Source organism: Halyomorpha halys, unplaced genomic scaffold (assembly GCF_000696795.3).
Source record: "Halyomorpha halys isolate HHAL.00 unplaced genomic scaffold, Hhal_1.1 Scaffold68.1, whole genome shotgun sequence".
In the NCBI taxonomy this organism is placed as follows: Eukaryota; Metazoa; Arthropoda; class Insecta; order Hemiptera; family Pentatomidae; genus Halyomorpha; species Halyomorpha halys.
The window spans coordinates 1820669-1836429 of NW_027116161.1; the positions used below are offsets into that span (position 1 = coordinate 1820669).

At 28.8% G+C, this 15761-nt stretch overlaps 2 protein-coding genes across 3 annotated transcripts in view; both read left to right on the forward strand.

Moving 5' to 3' along the window:
- Positions 1–5747, forward strand: part of LOC106692716 (tubulin beta-1 chain) — a 17337-nt gene extending 11590 nt beyond the window's left edge. The window contains exons 6-12 of one of the 2 annotated variants that reach the window (XM_014438824.3): positions 527–649; positions 1738–1845; positions 2817–2941; positions 4264–4389; positions 4676–4749; positions 4957–5038; positions 5605–5747. In XM_014438824.3, coding sequence (XP_014294310.1) covers positions 527–649; positions 1738–1845; positions 2817–2941; positions 4264–4389; positions 4676–4749; positions 4957–5028 — 628 coding nt within the window. In that variant the 3' untranslated portion in view covers positions 5029–5038; positions 5605–5747. The remainder of the gene's footprint in view (positions 1–526; positions 650–1737; positions 1846–2816; positions 2942–4263; positions 4390–4675; positions 4750–4956; positions 5039–5604) is intronic. The other variant, XM_014438823.3, reaches the window with a different exon arrangement.
- Positions 5748–14271: 8524 nt separating this feature from the next.
- LOC106692734 (retinaldehyde-binding protein 1) overlaps positions 14272–15761 on the forward strand; it is a 16278-nt gene continuing 14788 nt past the window's right edge. The window contains exon 1 of the mRNA XM_014438851.3: positions 14272–14351. The gene's annotated coding sequence lies outside the window, so the exon portion shown is untranslated. The remainder of the gene's footprint in view (positions 14352–15761) is intronic.

Sequence of the window (15761 nt, forward strand, 5' to 3'; positions counted from 1 at the left end):
ATATTAAAATTATACATAAAATAAAACATATCAAAACCCTTTAAACATCAAAATATACTATTCACTAAAAAAGAGCATATTACAATATATATATATAACTTTGATATAACAACTCTTAACTTGATGATTTTGTTAACTTTGTTATTTATAAAAGAATGCAGTTTTGGGCTTCAAGCTGTGTGCCTCTAAAAAACAAAAAAAAAAGGTTGTAAAATTACATACATGTCAAACAAAACTCATTTTCTTGAAAAAGTAGACCCCTGAGTTTCACCTCTGAGAAACAGAGTACATATCTTATGTATAAATACAAGTTACAGAGTCAGTTAAATATAGTTATTACATCATACAACAAATGATTCTATTTGTTTCACATATATCCAATTTTTATATGCATTGACATTTCTCTGGTTGATCAGTAATAAAAGCTATGATTCACATTGAGTAATTAGAAGAAATTGAAGAGCTCTTTACCACTAATATATATAGTTTATCACAAATTTTTGTAATGTAAATTTGTTTATTCCAGGTTTCCTGGACAGTTGAATGCGGACTTACGGAAATTAGCTGTGAATATGGTACCATTCCCTAGATTACACTTTTTCATGCCAGGATTTGCTCCTTTGACATCAAGAGGATCTCAACAGTATAGGTAATGTATTTAACAAATAGATGTTAAATCATTTTAGTAATGCTTATCTAATTAATTCAATTTAAGGTAATCACAATTTAGTATTAGCACTAATCCCATTTGTTTGTTATACTTGAGGTGAATTAGATAAGTGGTTTAGGGTTTCTAAAGATATTAATAGCTTTAATAGTAGATTATATTTTTAATTGTTAAACAAATATCTCAGGAATCAATTTGAAGCATGTAGTGGAAAAATGATCAATTTGGTTTTAATAAAGGCATTCGTATATGACTGATTCTATAAAATTATCCATTCCTTTTATAAAATGAACAGAGTCCTTAGTATTACAAACAAACTGCTATTCACCACAGATATTAGATTAAATATTGGAACCTTGCAGTCTCAGCCACAGCCCCTTGGGACTGCCTCATCACTTTACACACTGCTTCAAGATATTAGGCTTTCTTCTTTTTCCTTTTACACCTGTCTCTCAGTGAGGAGCAGTACAAGCTGCACCACATCCCAAGATGCTGTAACGATGCACTTTACCAAGTCCCCGCTGATAGCATAATTGCTAGGATTGTAAGACATATTAAAAGTATTTACATTTCCGCTGAAACTGGCAAGGGATTGGGCAACTGTATCAGCTTGAACTGAGGTTGCCACAACCTCTTTCTACCTTACTATCTGCACCTTAAGTCCTCTTTTCTCCTCCGTTGGGGATGAGTACAATGCACGGATGGAGGATACATCAATGATGTCTAAGTTCATCAGCATGTAAGAAACACAGAAGTCTGCGAAAGACAAATCTTCCTTAGTTTTAATTAGCTGATTTATGAATTTATTATTTGTGGACTCTATGGGGAGAGGGGCACCACGTGGAGGTGGCAGTAAGCATTTTTAGGAATAGGGAGGACTGGGAATTCACAAGCAGAGACTCCCAAACCCAAGACCTCCTATTACTCCACCAATTTGCCACCCTATTTTAAATGTTAGTTGCTTTTTACTAATTTTATATTTTATACGTACCTGAATGCTTGGTGTTGAAACCTTATTTAAATTTAGCATTTTGGGTTTCATAGTATAAGTTTATTATTTTTCTTTCTAGGGCTCTCACTGTCCCTGAACTCACACAGCAAATGTTTGATGCCAAGAATATGATGGTAGCATGTGATCCACGTCATGGAAGGTACCTCACAGTAGCTGCTATTTTCAGGTATGAGAGAAAACAGAAGATATGAATTATTGTTTAAGCATAATTTTATGGAATTATGGATTTCTAATCAAATACTGTATAAGTTTCAGCTCAAAAGCAATGTTTAATAGTTAAATATATGTAGAATGGTTAGATAATAACCCTTTACTTGTGTTTATAAAATGTTTATTCATGAATATCAAGGAAACATAAAGATATTCCAATGGTGAAGCCATGATTATCTTAGTTGATAGAAAGTTTCTCATTAAAAGAAAATATCTTTCCAAAAGAAATAAACTGGTTTTATTTCTGAAACGTAAGCCAACTCTGATAACCCACATTAATATTCTTTTTATTATTTGTTATTGTTGCTGACATCATTTTGTTATTACTGGCCGTTACTTATTTTTTTCCATCACAGATATCTTATTGCTATTTTAAGGAGTTCTTAGAATTATATTTTTCAACAAATTAATATATTTTATTTGGGTTTAATAAGAAAAATAAATGGCCTTGACAGACTCTGAATGTTTTACTTTTCTATGGCCCCTGCCTCACTTGTGAGCCATCTACCTATGTTAATCTCATGTTGATAGAGTCAAGACAACAGAGGATAATACCTTCCCAGTCAACCTACCACCCTGTTAGCCTTCAAACCTTTAAAGATTTTCTATTTCTTGATAGAATGAGTACAAGGAGCATATGTTAGGACAATGCACTCAGATGAATCACAGATGTATAACTGAATATTTATATTATATTTTACATACGAGTGTATGAGAAGCCATTGGGTACATATGACGATTTAATGAGTAAGAAGTATTTTTACTGAATTTACACTTCAGTTTTAAACCAAATTGTGAAATTATTAATAATTCTTGATGACTTCCAAAAAAATCTCTTATTCTAAAAATTGTCACTTGTACCTCTTGGGTTATATATATGCATACACACAAATAAACAGTTAAGTCTAAGAGTAAATGTTTTTATAGGGGGCGTATGTCAATGAAAGAAGTAGATGAACAGATGTTAAACATTCAAAATCGCAATTCTTCATATTTTGTTGAATGGATACCCAATAATGTGAAAACTGCAGTGTGTGACATTCCACCCAGAGGTAAGTCAATTTTCTGTATGCCAATATCATTAGGTTTTTTTTTTTTTTAATTAGACTAATATTATATGCAATTATTTTAATTTAATTAAAAATGCTTGTTTGAATGCTTGTTTTCAACTTAAAAATGATGCTAAAACTTATTATTTACACTGCTAATTCATCTCAATGGTGTAACAATGTGTTTCAAAGGTTTTAATAATCTTGAAAAGCAATTATTTAGGTTTTATTTGAAACTATAAAATATTTTTTTAGAATGGACTTCAATTTATTATTTTAAATGCAGTAAAAATATTAATGCAAATCATGAATTTTTATCATTGATAATAAAATATCAGGTTATATTTATTGTGGTACTTGTCAACTCGTGTCTGTTATTATGAAATGTAAGTAGTATTGAATTAAGTAAATTTAAATGTACAAAGATAATTTATATAGGTAATTAATTTTTTAATTTATGTAGCTCAAGGGGCAAGAAACTATGCTACTAATTCAAAGGAGTGGGTTCGGGAGCCCTCTAGGGTCCACCCAGTCTCTAAAAAGTTGTTACCTTTAATTGGGGGACAAATCTAGGGGTTGAGTGTGATCTTGAACAAATCACTTCCTTGTACAACCTTTTTTATTTTTAAAAAACAGTACTTCCTTACAAAGTATTGAGCCCCTGACCCTTCATGAGATGTAATAATACAAATTTTCATTTTCATTGTAAAGGTATATATATTTAAACATAGATTTGCACCCAAAATCATCTGGTTATAGATGGGATTTTTTTTTATTAATCTCTTGATCATTTTATTTAAACTTTCTTTTAGCATTGAAGCATCAGAAGCTCTTTATGTAATAGTGTGAAATAAACCCTAGAAAGGGTATTGAAAATTTATCATTTTATATTTTTCTCAAGTGTTGAAATAGTAACTTTTCATGTGATATACTGAATATCAACACTCTTATGTGTCTCATGTATATTTGGATTTAAAAAATCATTAATTTTATATTAATATGATTAAGGTATTTTATACACTATCTATTTGAATGAAAAGAGATTTTTGTGTATTATTAGCCACAATCTAACACTATATATATAAAAAAAAAAAAAAAAGTGTTTTCAATTTCTTTAAATAAGTAACACAAAAGAAAGTTGTATTTTTATTGATTAGATCAGGATGAATCACAATAATATTTGAATAATTAGAAAAGATGATTTATATTTTTTAGGAGGTTAACCAATATTTATAAAAATTAATCAGCTTTGATAAACTTATTTAAATCAAACCACAACTAGATTGTCTACGTTATGATTTTATATATCATGTGTTTGTCTTAAGGGCTCAAGATGTCATCCACCTTTATTGGAAATACAACAGCTATTCAAGAACTGTTTAAGAGAATATCTGAACAGTTTGGTGCAATGTTCAGAAGGAAAGCTTTCTTGCATTGGTATACTGGAGAAGGTATATTCTTTTTGAATTATTAAAAAATATTTATATAAATTTTTTAATAATAATTAGTGTTTGACTATAAGAGTAGTACTGCAATACTGGTGAATATTTTTCAAAAATCTAATTGTTTTTCTTATGTTTATAAATTCATAAGTTAAATGAAAAATTAACAATTGTTTTTCCTTTTCTCCCATCATCTTGGGTATATTGAAATATTTAATGATTATAAAATATTTAAAAATTTTTATTTTAAACTTTTAAACTTGAATATTATTTTTCTGATTGAAATTGGATCTAGGTATGGATGAAATGGAATTTACTGAAGCTGAATCAAACATGAATGATTTAGTATCTGAATATCAACAGTATCAGGTAAAATATTGTTTATCAATATAAATTTCCAATTATATATTTAAGTTTGATTGTGCATTACATCATTATTTTTAATATGTAAATATGATATTATAGTATGTATATAAAAAATATTACTACAAATCATTTTAATTCTTACCATAATTGTAAGACTGCTAAAATTTTTTGAAAAATTTATTATGTTTAAAATTTTGCTTTTCTATTTAGGAGGCAGTTGTTGATGAAGATGATGTATATGCTGATGATGGTGGTGAAGAGGAGCAGCAACAGTATGAGTAAGGTTTCTTTTGTTAGTAAAATGACAATCAACATATTTCATAAAATTTAAAACTTGGAATTAATCTTTTAATTCTATTCTTATATGTCAATTTTCTTGAATATAATCATTAAAAGTACCAATTTATTTTGTAGTCTTAAAATATAATACAATTAGTGTTGATGTAATTTATAGCTAATATAGTGCTAGATATGTAGGGTTCCACTGCAGTTCATTCATGAAAGGCATTATAAATTTTAAAGCAATAATTAGTAAGAAGGAGGTGGATATAGGTAGTTTGATTATAAATCATTTCCTTATGTTCACTTGTGTCTAACAGATTATTAGCAGTTCTAACTGTAGGGATGAACTGTATATTTTTAGAAACGCATTCAAAATTATATTAATTATGTATCTCCAACTTTTTATTTTGTATTGCATGATGAAGATAACCCTCCTGGAACTTAAATGGAGAATTTTTTTTTTTTTTTTTTTCTAAAATATCATAAATTATTTTTTAGCTAATTAAATATGTTAATTATTTCTTTATTTTAGGTTAGTAAATGCATTGAATAATAGTTTATTATATTTTCTTTCAGCTAATACAACACGATGAAGTCATAAGAGGATGAACCGATGATTCAAAGAAGGAAAGATACCCATATTTATTATACATTGGTTGTCTACACATTATTGTTTTAATTATTTTTTATATGCTGAAATAAACAATTATTTATTAAAAGAGTTTTTATATCTTCATTTAATATACAAATTTTATGTTTACACAAGCAGAATCCCACATTTATCACTTATGTGTTATGTTTACAAACTCTTTCATTTGTCTAATTGGAATCATCTGTGTGCTCATTATTTCTTGTCACCAGGAATTCAGAGAGGTTACTCTTCTTGTTCATCGTTCAACCAACCATTAACCTGAGAGAGGTGTAGCCTTGAGCATTTTTCTCATGATGGGAAATAAACATCTATATTTTTCTTGTACTTCATTTGTTTTGTTCATACTTTTGTCTACCTTCTGTTAACCCTTTGATGTTTCTGTTGCCACTTATTTATGTTACTCCCTCTTTTACCACTCCACCTATACCCAATTTAGTTTTGCTCTGGCCTCATCACAATGGTAAGAATGAGCATTTCTCTCACCAATACACTCCTAACGTTACATCCTTTTTTTCTCATTTGAGCATTTTGCTCATCTGGACACCTCCTGCATTTCTTATTTTAAATCATGAACTGAGGCAAGAAGATCTTAGATCTTTTACGAAATTTGGATTCTTCAGCCCTTAATGGAAGAGCTAAAATTTACAATTTCAATTTCAAATTTTATTGAAAGTAATTGTAAAGATTTTTGTCATCATTACATCCAATTATATATATATATATATAAAATAGTACAAATGGTCAACCAAGACCTAAATGCACGGGACACCTCTAAGGGTACAAAAAAGTAGGACACTCCTACTGGGCTAACAAACTCATCCTACAGTGTAGTGCTGAGAATTACTTTTATCTATTATACAGTATAATTCTTATGACTATTTCTATCTCCTTTACCTCTAACATACTGACATACTGCTTACAGACTATCTAAATGATCAATTGTTCAGTGTCCTTATTTGCCTAGAAAGAAAGATCAGAAAAGAAATAGACCTTGAGAAAGATAGTGTATTGGAGGCTGGACAATACTAAACAATACAGCAATAAATTAATAAACACAGCACTTTCTAAAAGCACAAGATGTAAAATACAGCACCTTTTAAAAGCATCTATTGGGAGCCTGATTACTATATTATCGTATATAATTTTCCATGGGAAGTAAACAGGGTAACACATCAAATTAAAAAGGTATACTGGTGGCTATAGACTTTGTGTCATATAAAGGGCTGTGAAAAGTAGAATGTTTCTTTTAATTACCTCTAGTTAAAAAAATAAATTGTAGGAAGATAAAATTTATACTTTGGCATTAAATCTATACAAAAAAGAAGCATCTCCTTGAGACCCTTTTTTCTCCTAAATGCCTCAAACCAACAGAGGAATGGTATGTGCCCTACATGACTGTTCATATCACTGTTTGATCTTGTACTTTGTGCACTACCATCACTCAAAGGAAAATGATTTCTTTTTGGACCGATTGGTCCTACAGCTGGTTAGAAAAGAATCCCTAAAGGCATCCTATTGCATAATGTCCCTTAAAATCCCTATTTATTCTTGAATGCCTAAGTGTGTCACGCTATTTTTGATTTTATAGGGGATAAAACATTTAAAATTTTACTCTTCAGAATTTTCCCATTGCCCACAGACTAAAAGTTTTAATTTTATCTAATAAGTATATTACAATCACTACAGATGGGTGAATGAGGGAGTCATTCTTTGTGTCACTGTGAAGGAGTGAATTAGACTAGGGGTTATATGAATTTAGATTTGAAATATAAAATACTTACTAAAGATAAAATCAGACCTTCAGGCTTTTTTTTATTATTATTATATTTATTACTAAAAATCTTGACCCTAAGGTGGAAGAGAAACATTTTTGCACTGTCGAAAGACGGACTTATGTGGACTGAAAACCACCAATTTTAAAAAAAAAACTGGATAAGGCAATGTGAACCATTCTAGCTGCTCAGGATTGCAGGCAAAATCACCAGCTCTTAAGTCTAATATACTCCTAATTTTTATGTTCTATTTAGTTTTACACTAATACTTTTCCTCTTATATTTAAGTATCTGATACAGACTAATAAATTATAATTTCATTAATATAACTATATAAGGAAGAAATGAAGAGACTTTATAATTTTATTTCAAGAAAAGGTTTGATTTATTGAACAGAAAAACAAGATAATTCATGAAATATATTTAAAATAAAAAAAAAAAATAGTACAATTATTGATTGACTACCAATAATAAATACATAAGTCTACTGCCTATTATATGAAGCTTACTATCTATTGTACAAAGTCTGCTTAAATATTTCTGAAAAAATAGAAAACAACGATTCAGTTTTGTGATGTCAACAGATGGATGCCAATACTAGCAAAAATAGGTTGTAAAGTTTTTTTTTGTTTTATGAGATAAATGAGCTGTTACTTCCATTAGTGTCATTTGATAGGTGCCATCACTGTAACCATATCAAATTAAATGATTTTTTTAATACATTTTCAGCAAGCCCTCTACAAGCTGATTCAGTCATACATTTCATCTTTTTCTTCTCAATCATTTGTCATATGTATTGCGTACAAGATATCAACAATTTTAATAACATATGAGGCACTAATTATTTTGCCTTATGAAACCCTATCAATAAAATGAGTGTATGGGCTGAGATTCACTATCTTCCAAGAGTATGTTATAACATTTTTTATATTCAAGGGTATAACTTTTTTTTTACTATAAATCCACTTAGGTATTTAATAGAATATATTGTTGGTGTATTATAGAAACCTTTTAAATCCAAAGTTTCAATTTAGAAGATATTAATTTAGATTAAATATTTCTTCACTTGTTCATCTCTTGGCAAACCTAACTATGTTTATGTCAAAACTAATCTTGCACCATAGATGATTTTGTCTGGAGATATAAAAATTAAACATATTTAAGGTAAGCTGGAGTAACTTGGTCATGATTTTACTGCATGAGCTGCAGATTATAACTTATTACTTGTCTAGGAACCACCAATAAATTATATTAGTATTAAAAATATTTTTTATTTATAGTTTGAGATGCAGGCAGTTTTCAAATATTAATAGTCAAATCCAAGTTGAATTTAATTTTCATTGCATTTAAAAATCAACTGTAAAAAAGTTTTATCAGCCAAATTACATTGAAAAATTGGAGTAAATGGACCATAAGGGTTTTGGTTTTATATATGAGCTTATTGCAAAATATATAAACCCTTTAAAAAATTAAATTGAGTCATCTAAACCTCACTAATTATGAGAGATAGTTGACCGTGGATGACTTATATGAGGAGAAGATGGTTGGGGGTGCGGTCAAAATAAAACACAAATAAGTTGATATAACTTATTTAATTGTGCCACCGTTTTGGCTAGAGTTTCTAACCTTTATCAGGGCTAAGAGCAGAACAAGATAACAATGAATATAGAAAATAAAAAATAAAATATAAACAGAATGACATAAAGTGAATAGTTTTACAGAATGGAATTAATAAAATAAAGTGATGAGAGAAGTGGAAAATAAAATGTATACATAGGTAATTGAATAAGCAGGTAAAATAACATAATTAAGGAAATAAAATAAAAATGATTTATTTTAAATATCCTTTGATATTTAAAAAAAAAATATTATAGTTCTAGCATAGCTATATAGTTGCATCCTGCATCCTACTATTCTTATTATTTCCCTATACTATGGAAACAATCTGTAATTATCCTTTACCTTAATTAAACCTGCCAATAATACTTTGTCCTATTTACGAATAAGCTTGCTCTCGAACTTTCCAAACATTTTTGAAAAATACCCTGAAACGAATCCTACCCATACTCCAACTTCACAATATCAATACAATACACTTCACATAAATTTGGATTCCGCTCAGGATATTCCATTGTTCAAAAAATCTTCATATTGCTTACTGCATATCCTTTGCCCTCGACATAAATTAATATTGCACTGGTGCCTTACTGGATGTAGCACAAGCTTTTGACCGGGTGTGGCCATGATGGCTTGATCTTCAAACTCGAAACCCACTTAACCCAAGCCAAAGTCCTTAGATTCTATCTCTTAAACCATTGTTTTTAAGCACGCTGCAATCATGAATTTTCTAATTATCATCCAGTTGAGGTCAGTGTTACTTAAGGCCGTGTCTTGGGTCCAAGTCTGTGTATTCTCTATACCACTGATATCCCTAGTAGTCCTAATACCTTCCTGATGATATTTGCTGATGATATCATCATACTTTCCTACCACACAAGATCTGAAAGTGTAACAATTGGCACATTAAAGACAACAAATCAAAATGCAAGCATGTATGTCACTTTCATCCTCTGACACTGATCCCATTCGTTAATCCCTTTTAACTCTATACCTCTTTCCTTATCCGACACAGTCCGAGATCTGGACTTCCTATTAAACAAGAGACAAATGTTGAACATGCATACCATTCTTAGAAAACAAGAGATTAACTAACGATTATGTATAACAGTTATATAGACTACTGATCAGATAAGTCTCATCTGTTAACTGAAAACAAACTACTGATCTACAAGACAATACTGAAACCAATCTTTACCTATGGATTTGAACTGTGGGTGACAGCTTAATTTTCGATTATCAAGCACATCCTTTGAACAATAGTCAATACTCTGTATTACATAACCAAAAAGAACTTTAAAATATGACCTCAAAATCACATATAATTTTGACGTCATTCCATCCAGATTTTTCAAGTTTCCTGAGAACCTCATTCTTCATTCTGAAACTTTAGTACAGTCCCATTCCAGCTCCAACCATCCCTAAGCCATCCTCTTCGAAGATCGAAACGACAGTGGTCCTGAGATCTTTTGTAAATATGCTAATGGAGTTCTGGCAGTGGCCAGCTTCTTCCCTCGAGTCTTGAATATATGCAGCTATAGCGTTCTCATTCTGTTTCCACTGGCTTCGTGGTCATGCGGCTAGGAGAGAAGCGATGGGATCTCTTGGAATCGTGCCTTACCTTCTACATGGGGGTGGCAAAGCTTGGTTCAGAGTTCCCAAGGCCAACTGTAAATATTGTATACAGGTCCGAATGTGTGCCAAGGTGGAAATATTTTATTTTTATTTAAATTAAATTTTCTTTATCTTGTGTTTAAATTATTTTGCTACTAACTAATTAATATATTGTCTTACTTAGTACTTAGTGTTTTTTATAGCTTTAATATATTTTATTATATTTACAATCTTTGCACTTTTTTGAGACTTGTTATTATTGTTTAAATAAATAAATGTTATCCTATTTTAGTCTCAAAATATTTTTTATCCCATTATAAATCCGACGTTTTGGCCAATTTGGCCATTCTCAAGGACAATCTTTATACAATTTTAGAAACACATCATTTAAGAAACAACCTTATGCAGGTTATTCTGCCCAGATCATTTATATCAGTCCACAAATTACCCAAATTAGTCAATTATTCACATTAAATTAAAAATTAAAACTTTTTACCACAGTCAACCTTCTCTGTTATAATTATCACAGGTTATTGATGGTCTTTTAGGATGGCCGAAACTTTGGACTTATAAAGCAGTAAAAAATGTTTTGAGACTAAAATAGGATAACATTTATTTATTTAAACAATATTTTATTATTATTATTATTATTATCATTTTTATTATTCTTATTACATATATTTTTTTATTTAAACCTATATATAGGTTGTCGAAATTCTCACTTTAATCTGTTGAAATCTTTTTTTTAGGAGATAATCACGTCTAAATATTTTCGTTGTTATGAATTATTTAGATTATAATAAATTAATTAATATGTGTTCCAACTACTATGTAAATAAAAATATAAATATTAGCATTCATATTAAATGTTGTTCAAAGTGATAAATTACCTTGAAAATTAAGACGGGCTTGGTAGCTTTCTTACACAGTAGCGGTGAATGAACGGCTTATATGTTATTGTCACGCTCTCTAGATTGACGCCACAGAAATTTTTGGGTTGAAATTAAACCAAAAGTTAATACAAGCTCGGTCAATAACATTAATTCTTTACGAAGGTCAATTGAAACTTGCGAAACAATAACAAATATCCACTTTCGTTCGACCAACGCTGCTGTGTAAGAAAGATGCCGAGCTTGTGTCAATGCCTTAATTACCTTGAATCTCTAAACAACATTTAACATTACTGTTAATCGTCACATTTTATTAATAAATTAGTTGAAACCTTCACTCTGGAAGTTTTTTATTAGGACATCCCACGATGAATTATCGTGGCACCTTCTACTCAAAATGCAAATAAAGGCAGTAATTTGCAAGATGAAGTCATTGAATTATTAGTCCAATTTGAAGCAAAGATGCTTTTTAATCATTTTTGAACGAAACCAAATATGACGAATATAGCTTCAGACATGATGATTCTATGTTTACAATGCAGAGAAAAAAATTAATACGGAACACTAAGGCGATTTAAGAATGAAACTAACGCAATTTAAAAAAAAATTGATAATCTTGCCGAGGGCCATCAAGTCTCATTGATTTCTGCAAACAAATTATTTTTTCACAATAAAATAAATCATTTAATTTAATTTAAACAAATTTAAAACTTTTTTTTTAGATGGAGTCAATAAGATAACTGGAAGTTTTTGGGGGTCGATGATCGATACACTTTGACGGCTTCTACCTGCTAAGTATGGTTAGTAAGAAAAAAAAATATTGAAACTAGAAGGGCAATATTAATTCAATAAAATTTGTTAAATAAGTAGGAAATTACACCAGAAAATATTGATTTTTATCGTCCGTTTAATACTAGTTATAGTTCACTTTCGAAGTGAAGTATTTACCTTCTTTAAAATATTGAGAACTTCCAAAAGAAATTTACTAACCATTTTTTTTTTTTACTTTGCAAAATCTTATCAAATAAATTCCCGCTAGGTGATGAGAATTCGTTAGGAACTGAAATAGGAACCTGTGAAAGTGTACATTTCACATTAAAACGAGAAATTCAATTTTCGCACAAGTTGACCTTTTAGAAGTATAACTTTTTTTTTTTTTAATTTGTAGTGCTATGACACGTACTTATTCTAATTTTAGAGAGAAAATTGGAACACTTAATAATTGAAATAAAAACTGTTTATTTGTCTCAAAACAATATCACAAAAGTTATTATATTTTATTAAACCTATCTTGAGGCGGTAAGTGAAATTAATAAAATAACACAAATCAATGGTACACACTACAAATGAAATTCGGAAAACATGATTCATGATGAAGCAAATAAATAGGGCAATGATGATTAAACATTTAATATAAATAAACGAGTTTTAATTGCAGAAAATATTTGATTACTGATAGTTAAGTTACATAAAAACAAACTTGTGTTAATTTGTCCTCAATATGTGGATTTTAATTTATATATCATTTTAAAGTCAGTTACGGGCTAAAGGATATAGTTTTAACAAATTTCAAGATGAAAGCTTATAACGTAAGCTGCTAAAGTTCACTAGTAACACAGGTTAAAAAAATGGAATTTTTCGCAATTTAATTTATTAATTTTGGCACATCTTTGTGTTTCTTGGTGCGCTTAAAAGATAAAATAAATGTTTCAAGTTAGAGAAATGCGAAAATCCTTTAGCATCAAGTGAAATTATCGAATAAAATTTAAAAAAAAAGTTTATATTTGTAGACCTGTGATATTGGGCTTTTTAGTCTTTTAATTTTTGTTTTCATAAATAAAAGAAGATTAATGTAAAAAAAAAGTTTAGAGCCAATTAAATTGGTATGTAATGGGGAAAAAATAATAAATTTGGTTAAATTATTTTCAAACACAAAATTAACTTGATATTCGGATTAACCATTAAAAAAAAACTTTATATAAATCCTTAATAAAAAACTTGCCGAAAATGGATTTCCAAAATTATTGTTTTGATTACCTTTGGAAAGAACTTTCCCTCTTTCTGTTGATAACAATGAAGTATATATTTTCTAGGTTTGAAAGTAATTAAATGTTATTACACACAAAATTAAACAGTAACCAATATATTTGTTATATGTCAAATTCACGTCGTAGGTTCAGATTTTTAGTATTTGGTATATTATAAAGTCCTTTTGATACTACTAAAATTTGAAGTTGATCAATTGAGTACTCTAGGCGCTATAAAAAGTTTTCCTTGATTTTTGTGCAACAAATCTAGTATTATATATCATAAATTTTCATAAAAATTTGTACCTAAAGAGAAAAAAGGGGGATGATTTTCGGTTTCAGCACACTAAAAACATACTGATCGGCCAAAATTATTAAATTATATTTGTGGACGTCGACCTGTACAATTTATGAGGTACTATTACTATGTAAATAAATATGCGATTATTTTAATTAAAAATAGTTTCCTTTCAATATAATGTTGTACCTTTAGAACTGCTGGAGCTGGAGGTTAGCGTTCTGAGCCATTTTATATGGAAATAAATGGCTTTCTTAGCGTAAGAAGAGAATATTTTCTAAGGAAAGTGCTCAAAGTAGCGTGATTGTTGGACTGGATATGGTTGGATTGAGCGGCCTATATCTCCTACCTCTTCAACAGCTGGAGAGAGAGCTGACTTTCTCCAGTCATTCCAGTGGCCGTCCTCATCAGAGCACCATCCTCCAATCACAGCACAGCTTCGTCAGACCCAAGGTACTCACTTATATTAATATTCTATTTTGAATCTTTCATATACATTAATAAAATTGATTTATCATCAACTTAATTTTTATTGATAATTATACAGTTAATTTAAAATAAGCCCAACAACCGCTTATAATTTTTTTTTTATAATCTACAATAAAATTAATTTTATAAAACAAAGCCCAAAAAAAAAACATTTAAATTAATCTTAATTTTTGATTAAATATGAGGAAATTTTTTTAATTTATATAATATGAAGGATCACAAAAAAAAAAAAATAATAAATACAGAAACACACTTACGTGCCTTTATATGCACTCTAGGAATTTCTGAACGATTTAAATGTTTGTCCTATTCCACCACCCTTATTGAGAAAACCCCAATATTATTTCATTTAATCCTTGTATTTTTTTATATAGTAAATAAATTGCGTTAATTATATAAATTTATAATAAAATTACTTGTTTCAATATTCTTACTAGCGGACGTTTCTAACAATTTTTTATGAAAAAGATTTTAAAAACGCAGTACACCAGATGTCATTAAGTTAATGCATTCTTTCTAAACTTAAATTGTCTAAGCCAACTATTCTCAGAATGCAGTATGTATATGGGAAGAGAAATTTCTTTTAATCATTTTTTATTTTTTTAAACAAAAAAATATAAAGGTGAAATATTTATATTCAGAATTAAAAAAAGAAAGAGTCTGAAAGGTAAAAAATTTCATCTAATTACAATAATTTGTTTATTGAAATAAATTATTTAAACTTTTTTAGACTAATTTGACCTTGACAAGTGTCAATTAATCAATTAAATAAATAATTTGCTTTCATATAACGACTCCCTAATTCTAGTATTTTTACCTTTATTTATTTTATATTTGCATTATTATTATTTTATTCATTAATTTTTTCTTCCCCATATTATTTTTTTTTTAATTTATAGATATATATTAAATATTCCTTGCACTGAATAAACTGATACACGATTTATTAGTTCTAATAGTTTTAAAACAAATGCCTAGTTTTCCTGATTACAGAGCAATATTACAATATAATACGTTTTATTTCTTACCTGGATATTTTTAAACTGATTATTTTAAATACAATAAAAACATTTCATATGCATGCAAGTACTGTTATTTTAATAATTAAAGAATCTCATACGAGTTAAAATTAAAAATTATGCCAATGAACCAATAAAGAATTCTAAATTTATATTCTTAATTTCAGATCATAGATTTTTAATAAAACCCTGAAATGGCAGTATGATTATTCAGTATACTTTGATATATCGAAAAAGGTCAATTACTCAATTAAATTAATAATTTGCTTTCATATAACGACACCCGATACATTAAAGTATTTTTACCTTTATTTATTTAATATTTACATTATTATTATTTTTTTTCTTCCCCTTA